Raw genomic sequence first — 20,457 nt, forward strand, 5'->3', positions numbered from 1 at the left:
GCGAACGGGGCCCCAGAATGGATCCCGTTCGCATCCAGAGGTACCACTGTAATTGTTCCAATAGTAAATCCCTTGCTATGGATATGATGTCACACAGCTTATTTAGTTTCCCTTTACAAGTTTTAAATCCCTCTCACTTCCTTATTACTTCTACATTATCACATCATTATTTTCCCTAAAGCAGTAGTGTTTTTTTAGATGTGTAGAAGACACAGACTCAGAAGAGACACCTTTGGGGAAAATTAATAAAGCGGGTTGGGGTTGGGGGTGGGATTTCATTTCAGGAGAATTACATATGATACGACAATGAAACTGAAATAAAGTTGTTCAGGGAGATGCCACACATTCAAATAAAAGGCCTATGAGAGTGCCCTAAAACAACTAGAAAAGTTTGCTGACATATTTTTAAGAAGCCCAATATATTCAATATCTATAAAGGGGGGAAGTAGCAGATTTTCCTGTTCAACAGTTTTGATTCAAAATGTCTACTCTCTCATTTAAAAGATTCTGAATCAGTTTCCCTAGCTAAAGCAACCTTTATAAGAAGTTAAGTCAAATCCTAAAACCAAAATACTTTTGAGTTCAAGGAAGCTAGAACTGTGCATCTGCGATACTTTTTCAGTGCAATCTTAATTTCTGGGAGCTATTGCAGTAAATTTGCAATGCAGATGGTAATTCTTGGGTGTTTGCTTGCTTTTTTAGTTTTGTGGAGACGATACATTTAGTGTTCTTGGAGAACTCCGCAAATGTGGCCTGACAGAGACTGAGACATGCTTGAAGATGGTTGCCCTCAACATCAATGGAGACCAGACTGTAAGTTTCTAAACCCAAGGATAGAGAACATCTTTTAAGGCACAATGCCTTAAAAGACCGGAGTAACTAGGGTTGGAGGGTATTCAATTCCATTCACATTTAAAGGCAAACCTGGCTAATTCACACTTTCCAAAATTATATGGGGATTTAAACACAGGCACTCTTCAAAATTTGCACTTCTCTGAATTTTTCAGTACAGTTCTGTAGCCAATTTGTGCAAAAATGCATAAACTGAAGCTTAAAATACACTTTAAGTACAATTTAAGTGTACTTAAAAATTGAATTAGTGAAAATAACATGCAAAAATGCATTGTAGTAAGAGAAAAAGCTTTGCAAAAATGTGTATGTGAGCCAATTTGCACACAAACAAAATTGGATAAAACGTTTCTATTAAAATGCTGATAAATTTTCATGAGGAGTTTTTGTAAAAATGCAAACTGATGCAGAAATGTGGAGAACTAAGCTTGAGACTGGAAAAACAAGAAACTGAGAGAGACCAAAAATGACGGATTCACCCATTCCTAGAACAGAATCTGTATGTGAAGGCAACTTGCTTTTTCGAGCTGATGCCCGAAGTACTAGATCAGGGGTCGGTGAGGTTTACCTCACCTGGGCCAGGTCACTCCAGCAGAGATCCCTCCATGGGCCAGATCACATGTGTGTGTGAGCACACTCACCCACGATTTTCATCATTTGCACATGCGCAGACACAGTTTCTGGCGCCGCAGAAGAGAGTCCCCGTGCTGCGCTGCGCCGGTTTAGCGCAGCACGCAGGGACTCAACGAGTGGGCGGCTCGGTTCAGGGGCAGCTCATGGGCCAGTTAAATGACCCCCGTGGGCCACTTGTGGCCCATGGGCCTTAGGTTGCCTACCCCTGTACTAGATGTCAGAATAATAAAGTATCAAATAAATTGCCCTTATGTATTCCTGAAGACAATGGGTCAAATCCAGACAACCAGTCAGTGGAACTGTACTCATGGAAGTGGGAGGTTTTTGTTGATATCCCACACACCCAAGGAGCTACTCCAAAGAACTGTAGGGCCTTCCAGAAGAACATGGGAAGCAGTACAGTAAGCTGCAGGAGAAAGTAGTAGAAATCATCTCTCCTCACTCTTTTTTGTAAGTAGGACTCTCTGCTGGGATGCCAGCTCCACCATGAAAAGGTGTTCTTCCATGACAATAATCAGCTCTGAAAAGGCATCTAGTCCATGAAAAGCAAAATGACGTAGCACCTACAAAAGTTCAATTAGAGAATGACTGCAAAATACGTTTTAACTTGTTTGGATTAATGTCATCGAAAGAACTATTTGAAAGAGAGAAAGAACGGGGTGTGGGGGTGGGATAATCAGCTGAGGTTTTAAATCATAAAAGCCAACACTGTCGACCATATTGTTCAGAGCCTATCATCTTTCTGTTTTTTACCAGTTTATGAAATTATGGTGTAATTTGTGCCCTTTACTGTTCACAGTAATGAATGCACAGAGAGATGGAAAGAATCAGGATTGGATCGATGGAGCATCCTTTGAACTTCTTTATGAACAATATGCTTCTTATGGTTGGCAATCTGCCAAAAGCTTTGCCTTTTTTAACATGCATATTAGATAGATAGATGATAGATAGATAGATGATATACTGTGTTTTTCCCAAAAAATAAGCCACACTCCGAAAATAAGCCATACCCCGAAAATAAGCCATAGTGATAGGCAGTTTAACCTTGTAGGTTAAACTGTACCATACTTAATTTTAAAAAATAAGACAGCCCCTGAAAATAAGCCACCGTGTTTTTGTGTGGGTTTTTTTAAGGAAAAATAAATATAAGACGGTGTCTTATTTTTGGAGAAACACAGTAAAAAGTGGCCAGCCTCAAAATCAACCATTCAAGATTGGTTATATTAACACTGAACACTCCCTAATTCCACTTATCTGATAGCAGGACCTGCATGTAACAGTTTTTACTTTCCCCCCAATAAAGTTTATTAGAAGAAACAGAAGATGTAATTTATCACCAAACTCATTATTACTCCTTTCCTCTTTGTCACCAGACCATTGTGATCAGTCCTAATGGTGGTGTATTAGTCAACTCGCTCTACACTCAGCTGCCTCTCTCAGCAGGTATGTTGCATGTCAGACACCTCTGTTTTGGCAGCCTTAAAAGTTTTGAAATTTTAGGGGCAAGCTCAGCAGAAGGGTTTGTTACTCCACCAGCTAGCAAGCTTTGATTGGGTTACTATTTTCCCATTTCTAGTTCTGCAGGGGAAAGAAAGTTGTGTTTGTGTAGAGCAGGTGTGGGGAACCTGTGGCCCTCCGAATGTTGCTGGACCACTACTCCCATCAGCCCCAAGAAGCATGGCCAATAGCAGAGTTGATGGGCATTGTAGTTCAGCAACACTTGGAAGACCAAATGTTCCCCACAACTAATGTAGAAGTTTCCCCTGGAAATAAAGAATTCTCTTACAAACAGCCATGTTTTTAATAACATCCAGCCTCAGCTGCTATAATAAAATGCATTGTATGTAAGGCAACCTTTGAAAGGAACTTCCAGATTAGGGTAGCAAATTTGTTAACCAGGACTCTCCATAATGAGCATATAAACTGCTGCTGTTTACTACAAGGTCCTAAGCTATCTCCGTAGATGAGACCAGAGTATGTGAAGGACAGCCACCTCCTATAGGAAACTACTCATCAGCTGAGATATATTTTGTGAAAGGTCTTTCACCTGGTGTCCAGAGATTAAGGAGTTGGCTGCCAGAAATAAGCCCTTTTTTGCACCCCATTTATGGGACTGCCTTCTGAAAGATGTCTGGTGTCATCGTTGTTATCATTCTGGTGCCAGACTATTCTATCATATTCCCCCAATCCTTTGATGGTTACGATTTGTTAGATCCATGCCATATATGTCACATTATTGTTTCAGTTCATACCACTTAATCATCAACAAAACTGGGGCAAATGATGATATGGTGGCCAATGTAGATTGGGCTGATGGTTGGGCACAATCTGAAAGTAAACATATAACTTGTTTCAACTTGTATCAAACCCTTCACACATCCATCCAGCCCACAGTCACAACATGCCAATGTGCTTGCATGAATTGGCCTTCACAAACCTGGTTCTTCTTTTCCTGAGTAATGGATGGCAGTTGCAGCTCTGAATCTCATAAGAATGGTGTCTTCTTTGTCCATAGCTAATGTAACCATGTTCAGACCTTCGTCCTTCTTCATCATGGTGCATACAAACTTTGGCCTTCAGCTAGCGATCCAGCTCGTACCCACAATGCAATTGTATATTCATGTGGATCCATCTTTCCGAGGAAGAACTTGTGGTAAGAAGTATTTTAAAGCAAAAAGAAATTTGCGGCATGCCGGGGGGGGGGGGCAAAGTATTGTAAAACTGGACTATAAAACTCTTTTGGGTTTCTTTCAAAGGTCTCTGTGGAAACTTTGACAAGCGCCAGATGGATGACTTCACAGCCATAAGTGGAGTGGTGGAAGGAACAGCATCTGCATTTGCTAACACCTGGAAAACTCAGGCTGGATGTCCCAACATCAAACAAAATTTTGAGGACCCTTGCACGCTTAGCATTGAAAATGGTAGGCATATTTGAGAATTATAAGCAAGGCTCACAAACACTTCAAAATTATAATTCTACAGTACCTAGCTCATGGGGGAAATTAATTAAAGAACTGACTGAAAACAAATATTAATAAATGGGGAAAGCGAGGGTAATAAATAACAATAAAGCCTTGCAAATCAAGATCCTGTGGCCACAATCTAAACTGAAGAAGTTAGGTATGCCTACCCCCCTTTGAAATAAGTGGATGTATACATGGCTATCTCTTTCTTAAACTGTGGCTTGTAAGTTTTGCAAGTATTCTATAAACTAACAACCCTATGCATAATTGGATATATTAGGTATCTGTAGCATGCACATATTCAAGATTTAGATCATTTCCTTCCTCAGTCCATAACTTTAGGAGGCTCAGCAATGAGTGAACAGCAGTGAGTAGAAGAAGCATTGTAGCAGCACCAGGGTATCCTGTCTAGAGTCAGTGATGTAAGTTGAGGCAAAAGCTGCCATTTGCACCTATAGAGATTCCCAAAATGATATGGATTAATTTATTTTCTTTGTAGAAAAATACGCCCGTCATTGGTGTGGATTGCTGACTGACTCTGAAGGACCTTTTGCTAAATGTCATGCCTCAGTGAATCCAGCTTCTTATCATACGGTATGTAGCTACCTGTTACCTCTCATTGAAAACAGATTATTGGAGGGCGCTGAAAAGTATATTTAACAGGGGTAGGCAACCTGGTGTCCTACAGTTATTTTGGACTGCAACTCCCACTGTCCATGACAATTGGTCATGCTAGCTGGGACTGGTGGGAATTGTCATAAACATCTGGAGGGCACCATGTTGGCTACCACTAATTTATAAGGAAACATACTGCTAGGACAAGACCAAATGGGTGGAACTAAATGGAAGGTGTTATCAGTATTGGATCACTGGGGTCCAATCCATACCATCACATGTTTCAGGGATGAGGCAAGGTTTGTCATCTCAGAGAAAAGCAGAAATCAACAACTGGAGAGGGTGAAACTGATAAGGGAGTAAGGGAGCTGAGTGCTGGGCAAATAACATAGGCCTTGCCGAGGCAGTGAAGTGCTGAGCATAAACAGAATGCCCAGAAGTGAAGATGTGAACGTAACGAAATGTGGCTGGCACTGGGCACCACACCACGGGTTCCGGCACTTACCGCAGGGCCTGCAGCATGCCCAAGCAACGCGTCTCTCCTGGGAGTGATGTGGTGACTTGGGCACCTGCAGGCTCCATGCTGCCTGAAACGGCAGTGTGGGACTTGCGTCTGCCCTCCGGCTCTCCCTCAGCCACCCTACAGCTGAGGGGGAGATGGCGGAGAGGCTCCATGCAGCACGCCCCACCCCCATGGGTGGCTCACCCTGCCCCTGCCCCCAGCTGCAGGACGTGCAGGCGCTGCACCTGGCACCCAAACAGAAACTCAGATACCACAGACAAGGTTTTCATGCCATTCCATATCACCACATATAAACTTTTCAAAAGAGTCAGTTCACATATTCTCCTCTGAATCATCAACTGATGAGTTTTGCACATGTATGATCTCACTGGCTTTAAGACTTCTGTGTCAGATGAATGTCTGAACTCAATGAGTAGTATTCACTGATAGTCCTACTCAAAGTAGACCCACAGAAGTTAATGGCCATGAGTAACTTGGGTTCATTAATTTCAATGGGTCTAGTCTGAGTAGGAATACTTCCGTCAGCTCCTGGATCTAAATATAAATAAATATTTCCCCCTTTTATTCATATACCCGCCACATGATACTTCATTTTGCTTTGAAGCATAATGCTTATAATCCTGAGCTGCTTGCAAATAATGTTGATTTCCCTTTCCAGTTATTAACCAAAATGTAAGACTGACAATTGTGAAACTCAGAACTGAAAATCCAATTTGGGTCAGCAATTGTTATATTGCTAAAATGGCCTGAAGGCACATGCTACAATTCTACTGCTGAAGCCAAGTACATCGTGCCCCTGCCTGCTAAGGGATGAGAGATGACACTGAATGGGATATAAATTAGTCTGAAAAAAGTTACAAGTGAAATCTAACCTAGGCAAATTGAGAAAATGATAATTGACTTGGAATGGATTGTTTTTAATAAGAGCATTTTCCTCTTCCCTAGAATTGCATGTTTGACACCTGCAACTGTGAAAGAAGTGAGGATTGCATGTGTGCTGCCCTCTCTTCCTATGTTAGAGCCTGTGCAGCTGAAAAAGTAGAGCTTCCAGGATGGAGGACCAATGTCTGTTGTAAGTCTTCTAAGCAGCCATCTCGGGTCTTAAAACAAAAGAACTTTTCGTGCCAATGAATCTTAGCATTCTCCTTGTCTTGCTGGGTTCTTTTAGTGATGGTCTGGAGTAATAGACTTCAGAACACATCCCCCCCCCAAATAATTCCATTAAAAAATTAATAAATGATGGATCTAGTCATGGACATTCATGCCTTGATTTTATCTAGGCTAGGTTTCTGAAATGCACTCTATGTGGAGATGCCTTCCAAAAACATCTGGGAGCTGCAGATTTCACAATGCAGCAGCCACACTACTATCTGAACACACAAATGCCACTCTAATTTCACTGGCTATTTGCTTCTGGTCTCAATTCCAAGTACTGGTCTTAACCATTAAATTCATAGTCTGGGACCTGGATACCTAAAGGATTGCCCTCACCCATAAGAACCTGCCCTTCCAGGTTCTGCTCTGTGTCTCCTTGATGCTCTGTGGCAGATAGGTACTAGGGACAGAGCATTTTTAGTTGTGGCACCCTCACTATGAAATGCCCTCCTGAAGGTCTGCCTAGCTTCTGTTTCAGCAGGCATTTAGCTATCTATATAACCACATGTATTCTTCCTTTAGTAATTTAACTTACTATTTTTTGATTCTTTTTTGTAAACTACTGTGTGTATGTCTGTGTCTTAGGACGAAAAGGCAGGTCACAGAAATGCTTTCAATCAATCAATCAATCTGTTTGTTTTTCTCTTTCCAGCCAAATACACCACTTCATGCCCCAAATCCCTGAATTACAGCTATTCCATCAGTTCTTGTCAACCTACCTGCCGATCTCTGAGTGAACCTGATGTTACCTGCAATGTCAAATTTGTCCCAGTTGATGGATGCACCTGTGAAAGTGGAACCTACATGGATGATTATGGAAAATGTGTACCTGCTAACAAATGCCCATGCTATTACAAAGGGACGTCAATACTCTCCGGTGAAGTGCTCCACGACGTTGGTGTTTTGTGGTGAGAGGATTTAAGCTGCTACCTTTAACTTTTTAGTACAGCCTTCACCAACCTGGTGCCCTCCAAATTGTAGGGACTAGCAAAGGATCTTCTAGCATTATCAGAATACATGATTAAGTAGTGCCAATATCTGCAATGCTTGCATTTTGTCCCAAATTCTTTTATCGCTACCTAACTATTTTCCCCTCCATATCTTATAAATAAATAGACCAAAATGCCTAAATACATAAAGAGCAACAGAATTTGGAAAAACATCCAAATTAGTGACCTGTATGGTCCCATTTTCAGATTCTAAATATTCCTAAATATTTGCTGGAGTAAACCCAACTGCTCTACTCTGTATAGGGCACAACTACAGACTCACAACTTGAAGGCTCCAAGTTTTGAAGCACAACCATAAAGTGAATGCAAAAGCAAACCTAATTCCTCTTTCTTTTACATAGCACATGTAGCCAAGGAAAGTTGAACTGCATTGGTGATCAGGACACAAAACAGGGTAAGGAGAATATATCTAAATATGTAAAATATGTTATATATACTTACTTTCCATCTTGGAAAGTTGTAGACGATTGGGCTGCGTTCCTTATTTTGTTAATTAATAGCCTTTTATATTGTAGATGGCTACAAAATGACAACTGGCCACAATTATTAAATATTCAATGGAAAAACATATTCATTAAATTCTTCAAATTAATACGGGCTTCCTAGTTAATTATATAATAGTTCCACAAACCATAGCAGACTTCTGTTCAAAAGGTTTGTCTGAGGTCTTCCTGTTCTGTGGTACCCATGCCTGTCCTTCCATCTCTTACACATTTTCTCTCCTTTTGCCCTGCTAGTCTGCATTGCCCCCATGGTCTACTTTAACTGCAGAAATGCCACTGCAGGCCAAACTGGAGCTGAATGCCAGAAAAGCTGTCAGACTCTTGATATGCACTGTGTAAGTATGTAGGACCGGATTATATTTTAAGAGACCGTGCTATCAATCAGAGCGTCCTTTGCTTTTGCCATGAACTTATTAGCTGACCTTGGACAAGACACTCTCCTGTCCTCACCCTCTTTCCCATCTAGAGTAGGGGGTGAGGGATCTCAGGATGTTAGCTGAACAGGGCCCTCCCAGCCTGCATATCCTCAGGTCTCTTTTCAGCCCATTCCCCTCCCTGGTCCTACTTCGTTTCCTCAAGTGCTTTTGTCTGTTTGGAATGTGTTTTGAACCGTGACAAATGCCTATTGCTTGCCTGGATGAAGGATGGAAGATGAAGAAGTGTGTGAACCTCTGCCTTTTGCATGATCAGAATGTAGCCTACTGTACATAAGGTTAGGGTTACATCTGTTGCTCCACTCACTTTTACCTCTGACTCAACTTACCACTGGCATGAAACTCCTGGAAGCTTGTCCACAAGAAAGGTGAACCTCGGACTGAAAACATTCCCCATCCCTGAGCTGCAGGATTATAATGCATATATTGGAACTTTGCATAATTTGTTACTTTTTTCATTAAATATACATACCACTAAATAACACACACACACACACACACACACACACACACACACACACACACACACGGTTTACAAAAAAAGCAGGGGATAAACATAGGATCTTCCATTCTCTTCAGTGTCAGGGAAGGAACAGTCTTCACATGCACCAGCATCAAAGATAAGTGGACCAGCCACTGCTCATTCAAACCTTAATGTAAACACTGGAGACCTCCTGCCTTGCAAATTGGGGCTCCTGGGTATGCACAGGGGCTGCTGAATTAGGTGTTAGTTCACAATTTAAAGAGCATAGGCTTTTGCCCACTTGAATTCCCATAGCCTACAGTCTTTTGATCCAGCCCTGTTTTAGTGGACCAATTCAATTGTTATCAGCATTATTCTCTCTTCTGAAGTAATGCTTTCTTGGCTTTTACAGTACAGCACACAGTGTGTCTCTGGCTGCATGTGCCCTGCTGGGCTGGTGTCAGATGGTAAAGGGGGCTGCATCGCTATGGAAGAGTGTCCATGCATTCACAATGATGCCACATATCAGCCAGGAGAGAAGATTAAAGTCAACTGTAATACCTGGTAAGGACTTCTTAAAGAGAATGCCTCTTGTTACCATCATCTTATATATTCCTAAAATAACTAACATGAAAATATAAATAATTATCAGGTTGAACAACAGGTTGGCAGATAAACATAGAGTCACTTCACATATGACATTATTATTATGTGGCTATGACATTTTTTAATTAATAAATGTGTATTCTATTTGTCAAATTAAATTTTCCAGGGTGACTTATGTAAAATCCATATACAACAATGAACATTTTAAGGCACTGTAGAATAACAACATCGTGAAAGACAGCAGATAAAGTATAATTAAAAACAGTCAATTCATACTTTAAAGTTCTTTAAAAGGCCATAGACAACAAAGTGGCCCTCATCTGTTGACAAAGAAACATAGCAGCATGGGCACCAGCTAAACCACTCTGGCTGTTCCTTAGATGGGCTGTGACCACTGAACAAGCTCCCTTCCTGGTCAGCCCCTGTCACACTCCAAGTCAGTGGGCACACCTAGAAGAAAGTTTCTGATGGTAACCTTTGTGCATTGACAGGCTGATGTGGAGGTGAATGAGCCAAGTAACCAAATATAGCTGGATGGGAGGAACTTCATACCCTCAATAGCATAATGATACATTATACACACAGTCACACACATACATCTTGCTTATTTCTGAACAAATCAGGAAAGTGTTATAAGGGAGGTCTGGGCACCTGGTTGGGCATTGTGAGAACAGATGCTGGACAGGATGGGCCATTGGCCTGATCCAGCAGGCTCTTCTTATGTTCCCCTTAGGCTAGTCTACAATATGGTACAGTGAACTTGTAACGTTCTTGAGTGGCCTATGAAAGAACTTACATAGCTCATTTCTTTTAATTCCCACCTTTCTGATGTTTTACAGGTTGTAAGAAATAACACAGCTTCCCTTGCTCTCCCCTCCCCTCTCTACACATTACCTATGATTAATTTAAGAGATAAGTCATTTAACCCTGTGTTAAAGGAATACATGCTAGCGTATATCTGCACAAACCAAGGAGTCACTTTAAAATGCTCTGTTTTCTCCCTTCTTCTCCTTCAGCGTATGTAAGAACAGGATGTGGGAATGTACCAAGGACAGATGCCTAGGTACCTGTGCTGTTTATGGAGATGGGCATTATATCACCTTTGACGACAAGCGTTACATTTTCAGTGGGAAATGTGAATATACACTAGTTCAGGTACTGAGCAATTTGTCTTGGCCTTATGAATGGAGAATTCAGCTGAATACAGAATGAAGTCATCTCTTCCCTTATTTCACCCTCCCCTTCTTAGGATCACTGTGGACAGAACAGCTCTTCCCCCGGAACATTCCGAGTCATCACCGAAAATGTTCCCTGTGGTACTACTGGAACCACTTGCTCAAAATCTATTAAAGTCTTCTTTGGGGTGAGTAGTGTTACCAGTCCCCTTCATGGATCAATGCCTTGTCGTGGCGAAGGGGCTTGAATAACTCAGAGAAGCTATGAGCTATGCCATGCAGGGCCACCCAAGATGGACAGGTCATAGTGGAGAGTTTTGACTAAACGTGATCCACCTGGAGAAGGAACTGGCAAGCCACTCCAGTATCCCTGCCAAGAAAACTCCATGGACAAAGACAACAGGCATATAAAAGTTATGACGCTGGAAGATGAGCCCCTCAGGTCGGAAGGCGTCCAACATGCTACTGAGGAAGAGCGGAGGACAAGTACAAGTAGATTCAGAGCTGATGAAGCGGCTGGGCCAAAGCCGAAAGGACGCTCAGTTGCGGATATGCCTGGAAGCGAAAGGAAAGTCCGATGCTGTAAAGAAAAATATTGCATAGGAACCTGGAATGTAAGAACCATGAATAGAGGTAAGCTGGATGTGGTCAAAAATGAGATGACAAGAATAAATATCGACATCCTGGGCATCAGTGAACTAAAATGGAAGGGAATGGGCGAATTCAGTTCGGATGACTATCATATCTACTACTGTGGGCAAGAATCCTGTAGCAGAAATGGAGTGGCCCTCATAGTCAACAAAAGAGTGGCAAAAGCTGTAATGGGATGCAATCTCAAAAATGACAGAATGATCTCGATACGAATCCAAGGCAGACCTTTTAACATCACAGTAATCCAAGTTTATGCACCAACTACCGGTGCTGAAGAAAGTGAAATTGACCAATTCTATGAAGACCTACAACACCTTCTAGAAATGACACCAAAGAAGGATGTTCTTCTCATTACAGGGGACTGGAATGCTAAAGTAGGGAATCAAGAGATAAAAGGAACAACTGGCAAGTTTGGCCTTGGAGTTCAAAATGAAGCAGGGCAAAGGCTAATAGAGTTCTGTCAAGAGAACAAGCTGGTCATCACAAACACTCTATTCCAACAACACAAGAGACGACTCTACACATGGATATCACCAAATGGACAGCATCAAAATCAGATTGATTATATTCTCTGCAGCCAAAGATGGAGAAGCTCTATACAGTCAGCAAAAACAAGACCTGGAGCTGACTGTAACTCAGATCATCAGCTTCTTATAGCAAAATTCCAGCTTAAACTGAAGAAAGTAGGAAAAACCACTGGGCCAGTAAGATACAATCTGAATCAAATCCCTTATGAATACACAGTGGAAGTGAGGAACAGGTTTAAGGATTTAGATTTGGTGGACAGAGTGCCTGAAGAACTATGGATGGAGGCTCGTAACATTATACAGGAGGCAGCAATGAAAACCATCCCAAGGAAAAGGAAATGCAAGAAAGCAAAATGGCTGTCCAACGAGGCCTTACAAATAGCGGAGGAGAGGAGGCAAGCAAAATGCAAGGGAGATAGGGAAAGATACAGGAAACTGAATGCAGATTTCCAAAAAACAGCAAGGAGAGACAAGAGGGTCTTCTTAAATGAGCAATGCAAAGAAATAGAGGAAAACAATAGAATGGGGAAAACCAGAGATCTGTTCAAGAAAATTGGAGATATGAAAGGAACATTTCGTACAAAGATTACCATAATCAAGGACAAAAGTGGTAAGGACCTAACAGAAGCAGAAGACATCAAGAAGAGGTGGCAAGAATACACAGAGGAATTATACCAGAAAGATATGGAGATCTCGTACACCTCAGGTAGTGTGGTTGCTGACCTTGAGCCAGACATCTTGGAGAGTGAAGTCAAATGGGCCTTAGAAAGCATTGCTAATAACAAGGCCAGTGGAAGTGATGATATTCCAGCTGAACTGTTTAAAATTTTAAAAGATGATGCTGTTAAGGTGCTACACCCAATATGCCAGCAAGTTTGGAAAACTCAGCAATGGCCAGAGGATTGGAGAAGATCAGTCTACATCCCAATTCCAAAGAAGGGCAGTGCCAAAGAATGCTGCAACTACCGCACAATTGCGCTCATTTCACACGCTAGCAAGGTTATGCTTAAAATTCTACAAGGCAGGCTTAGGCAGTATGTGGACCGAGAACTCCCAGAAGTGCAAGCTGGATTTCGAAAGGGCAGAGGAACCAGAGACCAAATAGCAAACATGCGCTGGATTATGGAGAAAGCTAGAGAGTTCCAGAAAAACGTCTACTTTTGCTTCATTGACTATGCAAAAGCCTTTGACTGTGTCGACCACAGCAAACTATGGCAAGTTCTTAAAGAAATGGGAGTGCCTGATCACCTCATCTGTCTCCTGAGAAATCTCTATGTGGGACAAGAAGCTACAGTTAGAACTGGATATGGAACAACTGATTGGTTCAAAATTGGGAAAGGAGTACGACAAGGTTGTATATTGTCTCCCTGCTTATTTAACTTATATGCAGAATTCATCATGCGAAAGGCTGGACTAGATGAATCCCAAGCCGGAATTAAGATTGCCGGAAGAAATATCAACAACCTCAGATATGCAGATGACACAACCTTGATGGCAGAAAGCGAGGAGGAATTAAAGAACCTTTTAATGAGGGTGAAAGAGGAGAGCGCAAAATATGGTCTGAAGCTCAACATCAAAAAAACCAAGATCATGGCCACTGGTCCCATCACCTCCTGGCAAATAGAAGGGGAAGAAATGGAGGCAGTGAGAGATTTTACTTTCTTGGGCTCCTTGATCACTGCAGATGGTGACAGCAGTCACGAAATTAAAAGACGCCTGCTTCTTGGGAGAAAAGCAATGACAAACCTAGACAGCATCTTAAAAAGCAGAGACATCACCTTGCCGACAAAGGTCCGTATAGTTAAAGCTATGGTTTTCCCAGTAGTGATGTATGGAAGTGAGAGTTGGACCATAAAGAAGGCTGATCGCCGAAGAATTGATGCTTTTGAATTATGGTGCTGGAGGAGACTCTTGAGAGTCCCATGGACTGCAAGAAGATCAAACCTATCCATTCTTAAGGAAATCAGCCCTGAGTGCTCCCTGGAAGGACAGATCGTGAAGCTGAGGCTCCAATACTTTGGCCACCTCATGAGAAGAGAAGAATCCTTGGAAAAGACCCTGATGTTGGGAAAGATTGAGGGCACTAGGAGAAGGGGACGACAGAGGACAAGATGGTTGGACAGTGTTCTCGAAGCTACCAACATGAGTTTGACCAAACTGCGGGAGGCAGTGCAAGACAGGAGTGCCTGGCGTGCTCTGGTCCATGGGGTCACGAAGAGTCGGACACGACTAAACGACTAAACAACAACAACAAAAAGTGTTACCAGTACTATTAGGGAACAGCATCAAGGTTTAGCATGAGATGATTTGATCTGTATACTACGTTTCAAACAAGCAACTAAGTGAGGCGCGCGCGCGGGGGGGGGGGTGAACTGGAAAGAGAGAGTGAGGGCAAGAGGAGAGACTTCTATCCTCTCACCACCTACAGCCACCCCCTCCCTCCTACTAGTCTTGCACCTACTGAGCCTCTCACCTTCAGGCAAGCCAGCACCAGCAATTGAGAGCAGCAGAGACAAGGCCACTGCTACAATTGTTTTAAATGTTTCTAATTTGTGTGGTTTGTTGTTGTTTGTATGTTTGTTTTTACTGAGTGAGGGGAGATACGTCTGAGAAGAGTCTGAGAGGGGAATGCCCCAATCAGAGTGGTTCAGGATAGGGAGGAGGTATAATGTGGGGCAGGCCGGGTAAGGGGCACATGTCACAGGCAGTTAGTGACTGTGCCATGTGCCAGCCCCTTCTCCAACCTGGGTAATTGTGGTTGTCATATCAGCCAGCCCTTGGTTCTGCAGGTACTATTGCTGAATGCCAGGTCAGCTCTGAACAAGACCTTCCTCATCCCTGGTCTGATTATGGATGAGGAGGCCAATCTGCTCTGCATCACTGAGACCTAGGTGGGTGAGCAGGGTGGAGTTGATCTCACCCAGCTGTGTGTGTGTGTGTGCTTGCGTGCGCACACACGCACACACACAGAGACACACCAATATTTGGTGCAGCATTAGGGCAGACTTGAGGGTCGGGGAGGGGAAGTTGCTCTGGTCTGCAGAAATTCTCTTTCTCTTGGCTTTCTGAGCAGTTGGAGGTGGATCGCATCTAGAGTGTGTGTTCCTGGCACTGGGCAACCAGGAAAGATTAGGAGTTCTGGTTTACCACCCACCTAGCTGCCCAGCAGTCTGCCTGCCTGAATTTTCTGCAACACATTATACGTAGGGTTGATGGATGATGAACACCAGTTTTAGTTTTTGAACATTATAATGACTTTTCCCCATTATTTATTTTGTTCCCCCAGAACTATGACCTGATTCTCAGTGAGGAGCACCATGAATTAATACAAAGGGGTGATGGAGGCCAAGTACCTTACAAGATTCGCTACATGGGCATGTATTTGGTTATTGAAGCCAACAATGGGCTGATCCTTTTATGGGATAAGAAAACCAGCATATTTATCAAATTACGTGATGATTTCAAGGTGATGCACTTTTTACAAGACTAGTGCCTTTTACATCTTAAGTTTAAATGTGCATAATTTAGATGCAAATCCCATGCATTTCCATGACAATTATTTCAATGTAAGTGTGCTTAGAGCCACACCCTAAGAGCTTGTTTTCATGACAGAGACCATGGGGAGGTCATCTGAAATAGCCTCTGCAAAGAGGATGGTCCATAAGGGAAACTACTTCAAATGCCTTGTCTCTTCAGTATATATTGGTTCCCCTGCATGACTGGCTTTCACGCAACTGCCTCCACCGGGGTTGTTTGAAGATGACATGGGACCTATCAAACAAACAGGGCTATTCCACAGGGAGCTGCTGCCGCATGGAAGAAGTTGCAAGCAGCCTCTGCTTGTCATCCATATTGTAAAAAAAATATCATTAGTCAACAGGAATATGATTCTGATTTAGATGAGTATCTGTCTGCAATCTCACCTTGCAAGCATCTATTTTTCAATTGACCCAGAAAACACAAAGTTTTGATAGGGAGACCAAATATAATAGTTCTGTTATCATTTCAAAATATGATCAATGTTTGAACATTTCAATGAATTTTATACCAATGCAGTATATTTTCAATATATGTCTGTTGTCCTTTTAATCAGCATATGGCAGTAAGACGGAGAAGTTATGAATAGACAATAACTTGTAGATTAACAATAACTGAGAAATCGAATACAATATAAGATTCTTTTTTTGTATTTTTGAACAAATACAAAATAATCTTCATAGAAAGGAAAGAAAAAACAAATCTCTTACCTCCAGGCACACATGGCTTGTGTTTTCTAAATGCAACAAATAATGATAGTTTCCTGTAATAAGAGATGGCAGCGTGTTAATTGACCAAATGAGAGAAAATCAAAAATTAAGTTGGTCTAAGAGGTTCATGCAATTTATCTGTAACTCAAGTGTTTTCATTGCTTCTTTGTGCAGGGTCAGGTCTGTGGTTTATGTGGGAACTATGATGGCAATGGAATGAATGACTTCACTACCCGGAGTCAGTCTGTAGTAGGTGATGTGCTGGAGTTTGGTAACAGTTGGAAGGTGTCTCCCACATGTCCTGAAGCCAAATGCACAAAGGATCCCTGCTTCAAGAACCCTTACAGAAAGTCCTGGGCACAGAAGCAATGCAGCATCATCAACAGCAAGGCCTTTGCTGCCTGCCACTCTCAGGTATACCTTGGGTCAGAACTTTATTGAAGTCTAGAATTTTTCAGGTGTTCACCACCATTTCTGAGCAATTACAAGTCTGTAATTATACATGTGGTGGTTTCATGGATTTCAACAGTTCATTACAGAAGGCACGTAACACCCTACAGGATGTCACCAACTCTGAAGACTGTCTAGTAGCACCCTTAAGTAGTGACTTTCACAACCCTCTGCTATGCGACCCACTACTGTCATATTCTAGATTTTGGAGTGTGTTCAATGTAAATTTTTATCACTAGATCCTGTTTCTAATGCTTTGGATTGTGAAGGAGCCATTTGGAAAAATACTAATAAGAAGAGTTCAGGCTAAGTCAAGACAGACCATTTAGAAAATTAGCTCATGCTGATATCATTTCTTCCAATTTTTTTTAAAAAGTCCCTAATTGACTATTATGACCCATTTTATTGCCTTCTGTTGCTAATCAATTCTCGATGTGAATATTCAGCTATGAAATTTTAACACCCTAATACAGCAGGCAAGTTGCATGTGCATAAATGGAATTTTGCTTAGAGGCCTGTATTTCTGCCAGTGCAAAAAGATAATGGGAGGGCAGTTCCAGGTTTCTGCAGTCTTCTGGAGGGAAAGAGTGGGTATGGGTGTCAGTCCGGATACCCCTTCCCCTCCCCTCCTCTCTCCAAGACGTGATCCACGCTGCCTGAATGAGCAGTGCACATATTCTTCAGTAGGTTGTGTGAGCACACCAGTTGATGTACAGCCTTCTGTATGAACACTCTGGATCAGGGCCTCTATCTTCACCACTTAGGGCAAAGTGTGAAAGGGCGTTAAAAGTGCCTTCCAATTTCACCTGAAGGTTTTGGAGGTATTTTTAAAAATGCAACTAGCAGTAGCACTCCCTGAAAGGACACTTTTCATGGAGAGACATTTTAGATGTGAACTTCTCGCTGACTTTGAATTTCTTACTGTCCTTTTGTTTTGGTTTTTGTTGCACTGTATGCAAATATTTAATGTAAATAGAATCAGCTGGTATGGCGGAGAGGCTGATGATTACTGTTTATACATTAAATGCAAAGATGCATTTAGACCTCACATTTAGTTTGGCCCTTTGGATCTTTTGCACACTAGCCAACAGTCTATGAAAGCAATTGCAAACCCAGGGGGCAGGGGCGGGGATATTACCAACAACTTCTCAAACACAGTGTCGCCCATGGAACAAGCTTAGGAAATGTCAGCAGGACCCATAGCTGATGCTTCAATGTTTTAACAGGTTGACCCGACAAGATATTATGAAGCTTGTGTAACTGATTCCTGCGCTTGTGACACGGGGGGAGATTGTGAATGCTTCTGTACAGCTGTAGCTGCGTACGCTCAAGCATGTAGTGAATTTGGAGTGTGCATATCATGGAGAACACCATCATTCTGTCGTGAGTACTGGCCCTCACTTGAATGTATACTGGAAGTGGGAGAAGGGTGAAGGGGAAATGAGATAATTTTTCCATTAGGTATATATGACAATAAACAGCACACTGAAGAAAATGTCTGGGTGTGTGTGTGTGTGTGTGTGTGTGTGTGTGTGGTACAGTACTGTGAATACCTTCAATGAATCAGCAACTGCCTAATGTAGGATGACTGATATAACTATGTTGCAGTATATAGAAATAATTACATTCATTTTCAGTGCTCTCTTTATGCCTTTGCTTACCACCTCCTTATCAATTTAGGTATTGGCCTCATGAGCATACTTTGTCACGGTGCCCACCATTATTTTAATGGCATTGACAGCAATACAGATCCATGTTGGAATGTCTGGTACTCAACCTTTTTCTTTTGGTTCCCCTTAGCAATGTTCTGTGACTATTACAATGCTGAACGAGAATGTGAATGGCACTACAAGCCTTGTGGAGCCCCATGCATGAAGACATGCAGAAACCCGAGTGGGAGATGCCATTATCAGTTGCCTGGCTTGGAAGGTAAGAAGACTTCTGGTGCCTTATAGTGCTCATTAAGCCAGCTATGCACAACATTGAATAGGTTTCAAGTTTGGGGGAGTGTTGTTGGCTGTCTAAATCAATAGAAAATAGGTCACTTTGTGTTCTCATCTTTTTGGGCTTCAAACGGCTTGCAGTCAGGCTTAAATTCTATGAGCCAACCTAGATGTGATCAAGGGCTCATTCCACACACCTGCAAATGACCACACCCTTTTTCCTTTCATGGAAAGTTGGAAGCATGTGGAAAAGCTATTGGTGGAAAGATCCCAGCACTGGATTAGATGACAAATTTTAATTAAAATCCCCCCCAAAATAAAATAAAATAAAATGGAATTGCTGTTTGACAGATTTTATATATTGCTCTTATCTCCCTCATACCTTCCTTTGTCTCAGGCTGCTACCCACACTGTCCAGCAGACAGGCCTTATTTCAATGAGGATGAGATGACTTGTGTTGATGTGTGTGGCTGTTATGATGATCAGGGTAACTACCATCCACTAGGAAAAACATTTGACTCGAGAAAGACATGTCAATCATGGTAAGTATGTATAGCCTGACAACACTAAGAGAAATGATCATAGTAGAGTTTAGTTTCCAATTACAGTAGCACCTCCAGTTACGTTACCCTTGGTAACGTAAACTTCAGTTTGTGAAAGCAGCAAACCTGGAAGTGTTTCGCTGCGCACACATGCGCAGAAGTTGTCTACAACTTCTCTTTGGGTTGTGAAAACCTCGGGATCCGGCCGGACCTCTGGAACGGATCCCGTTCACAACCGGAGATATCACTGTACTCTCTGTATACCCCTTGAGATGTTATTCTTGTTGAATCTAGAATGAATCTTGTTGCTCTGATTGCATCTTTTATCATATACTCACAATATACCATTAGAATGAAATATGCTGAGAATCTAATTGGTTGAAGTAATATTTTTAATGGGATTTTACATATACAATAAATCCTAAAAACCAGAACAAGAAAATTATTAGAATATTCCTACAATTCAGTGTGAAAGTGGTAGATGAAATCACAGACAAAAAGTAGTCATCATGTGTGCCTTATATTTAGCAAGTTTCTCTTTGTATTATGGGTTTCTTTTTCTGTTCTGTGGACCAAACAGATAGTGATGAATGTGAAAAGTCACATGCAGAAGGTTCAATCCAGAGTAGGCACTGACAGTGACGATATTTTCCATATAGGATGCCCATATAGAATGTGTAGGAGAAGAGGTTGGTGTTACAGTAGAAAAAAAAACAACAAAAGAGGAATAAACCTTAAATGTAGCACCTACTTAGTCCCAGACACTGCCAAAAATAACTATGAAGAATAAGAAACAAGCTGTCAAATGGTCCATGATTGGAAGTGGGTGGGCAGATTTCATATTTCATATTAATATAATATGAAATTCACAGCATGCTATAGTCTGCAGGAGAACAATATGAAAGTATTCTATAGGTGGCACTTTACTCCCAAAAAACTTGCAAAAATGTATGGAGGACCAAGTCCCCAATGCTGGCGTTGTAAAAAAGAAATTGGAACATATTACCACATGTGGTGGACCTGCCAGGAAATTAAAAGATATTGGAATAATATATATGAAGAAATCAAAAAACTATTTAAACAACCAATAAAAAAAAGGCCGGAAATATTCTTATTAAACATACTACCACCAGAAACTCCAAAAGAAACAAAATTCTTACTGCTGTAT

At 41.7% G+C, this 20,457-nt stretch overlaps 1 protein-coding gene across 1 annotated transcript in view; it reads left to right on the forward strand.

Moving 5' to 3' along the window:
* LOC118096288 (mucin-5AC-like) overlaps nucleotides 1-20,457 on the forward strand; it is a 72,254-nt gene that overhangs the window by 15,549 nt on the left and 36,248 nt on the right. Inside the window, exons 12-28 of the mRNA XM_088652581.1 lie at nucleotides 703-813; nucleotides 2,856-2,925; nucleotides 3,998-4,135; nucleotides 4,239-4,403; nucleotides 4,945-5,039; nucleotides 6,529-6,655; nucleotides 7,391-7,646; nucleotides 8,090-8,142; nucleotides 8,486-8,586; nucleotides 9,561-9,712; nucleotides 10,771-10,909; nucleotides 11,004-11,117; nucleotides 15,394-15,573; nucleotides 16,529-16,768; nucleotides 18,031-18,187; nucleotides 18,605-18,733; nucleotides 19,145-19,289. Of these exons, the coding sequence (XP_088508707.1) occupies nucleotides 703-813; nucleotides 2,856-2,925; nucleotides 3,998-4,135; nucleotides 4,239-4,403; nucleotides 4,945-5,039; nucleotides 6,529-6,655; nucleotides 7,391-7,646; nucleotides 8,090-8,142; nucleotides 8,486-8,586; nucleotides 9,561-9,712; nucleotides 10,771-10,909; nucleotides 11,004-11,117; nucleotides 15,394-15,573; nucleotides 16,529-16,768; nucleotides 18,031-18,187; nucleotides 18,605-18,733; nucleotides 19,145-19,289 (2,372 nt within the window). The remainder of the gene's footprint in view (nucleotides 1-702; nucleotides 814-2,855; nucleotides 2,926-3,997; nucleotides 4,136-4,238; nucleotides 4,404-4,944; nucleotides 5,040-6,528; nucleotides 6,656-7,390; nucleotides 7,647-8,089; nucleotides 8,143-8,485; nucleotides 8,587-9,560; nucleotides 9,713-10,770; nucleotides 10,910-11,003; nucleotides 11,118-15,393; nucleotides 15,574-16,528; nucleotides 16,769-18,030; nucleotides 18,188-18,604; nucleotides 18,734-19,144; nucleotides 19,290-20,457) is intronic.

This window comes from Zootoca vivipara, chromosome 1 (assembly GCF_965207765.1).
Source record: "Zootoca vivipara chromosome 1, rZooViv2.hap1.1, whole genome shotgun sequence".
Taxonomy (NCBI): domain Eukaryota; kingdom Metazoa; phylum Chordata; class Lepidosauria; order Squamata; family Lacertidae; genus Zootoca; species Zootoca vivipara.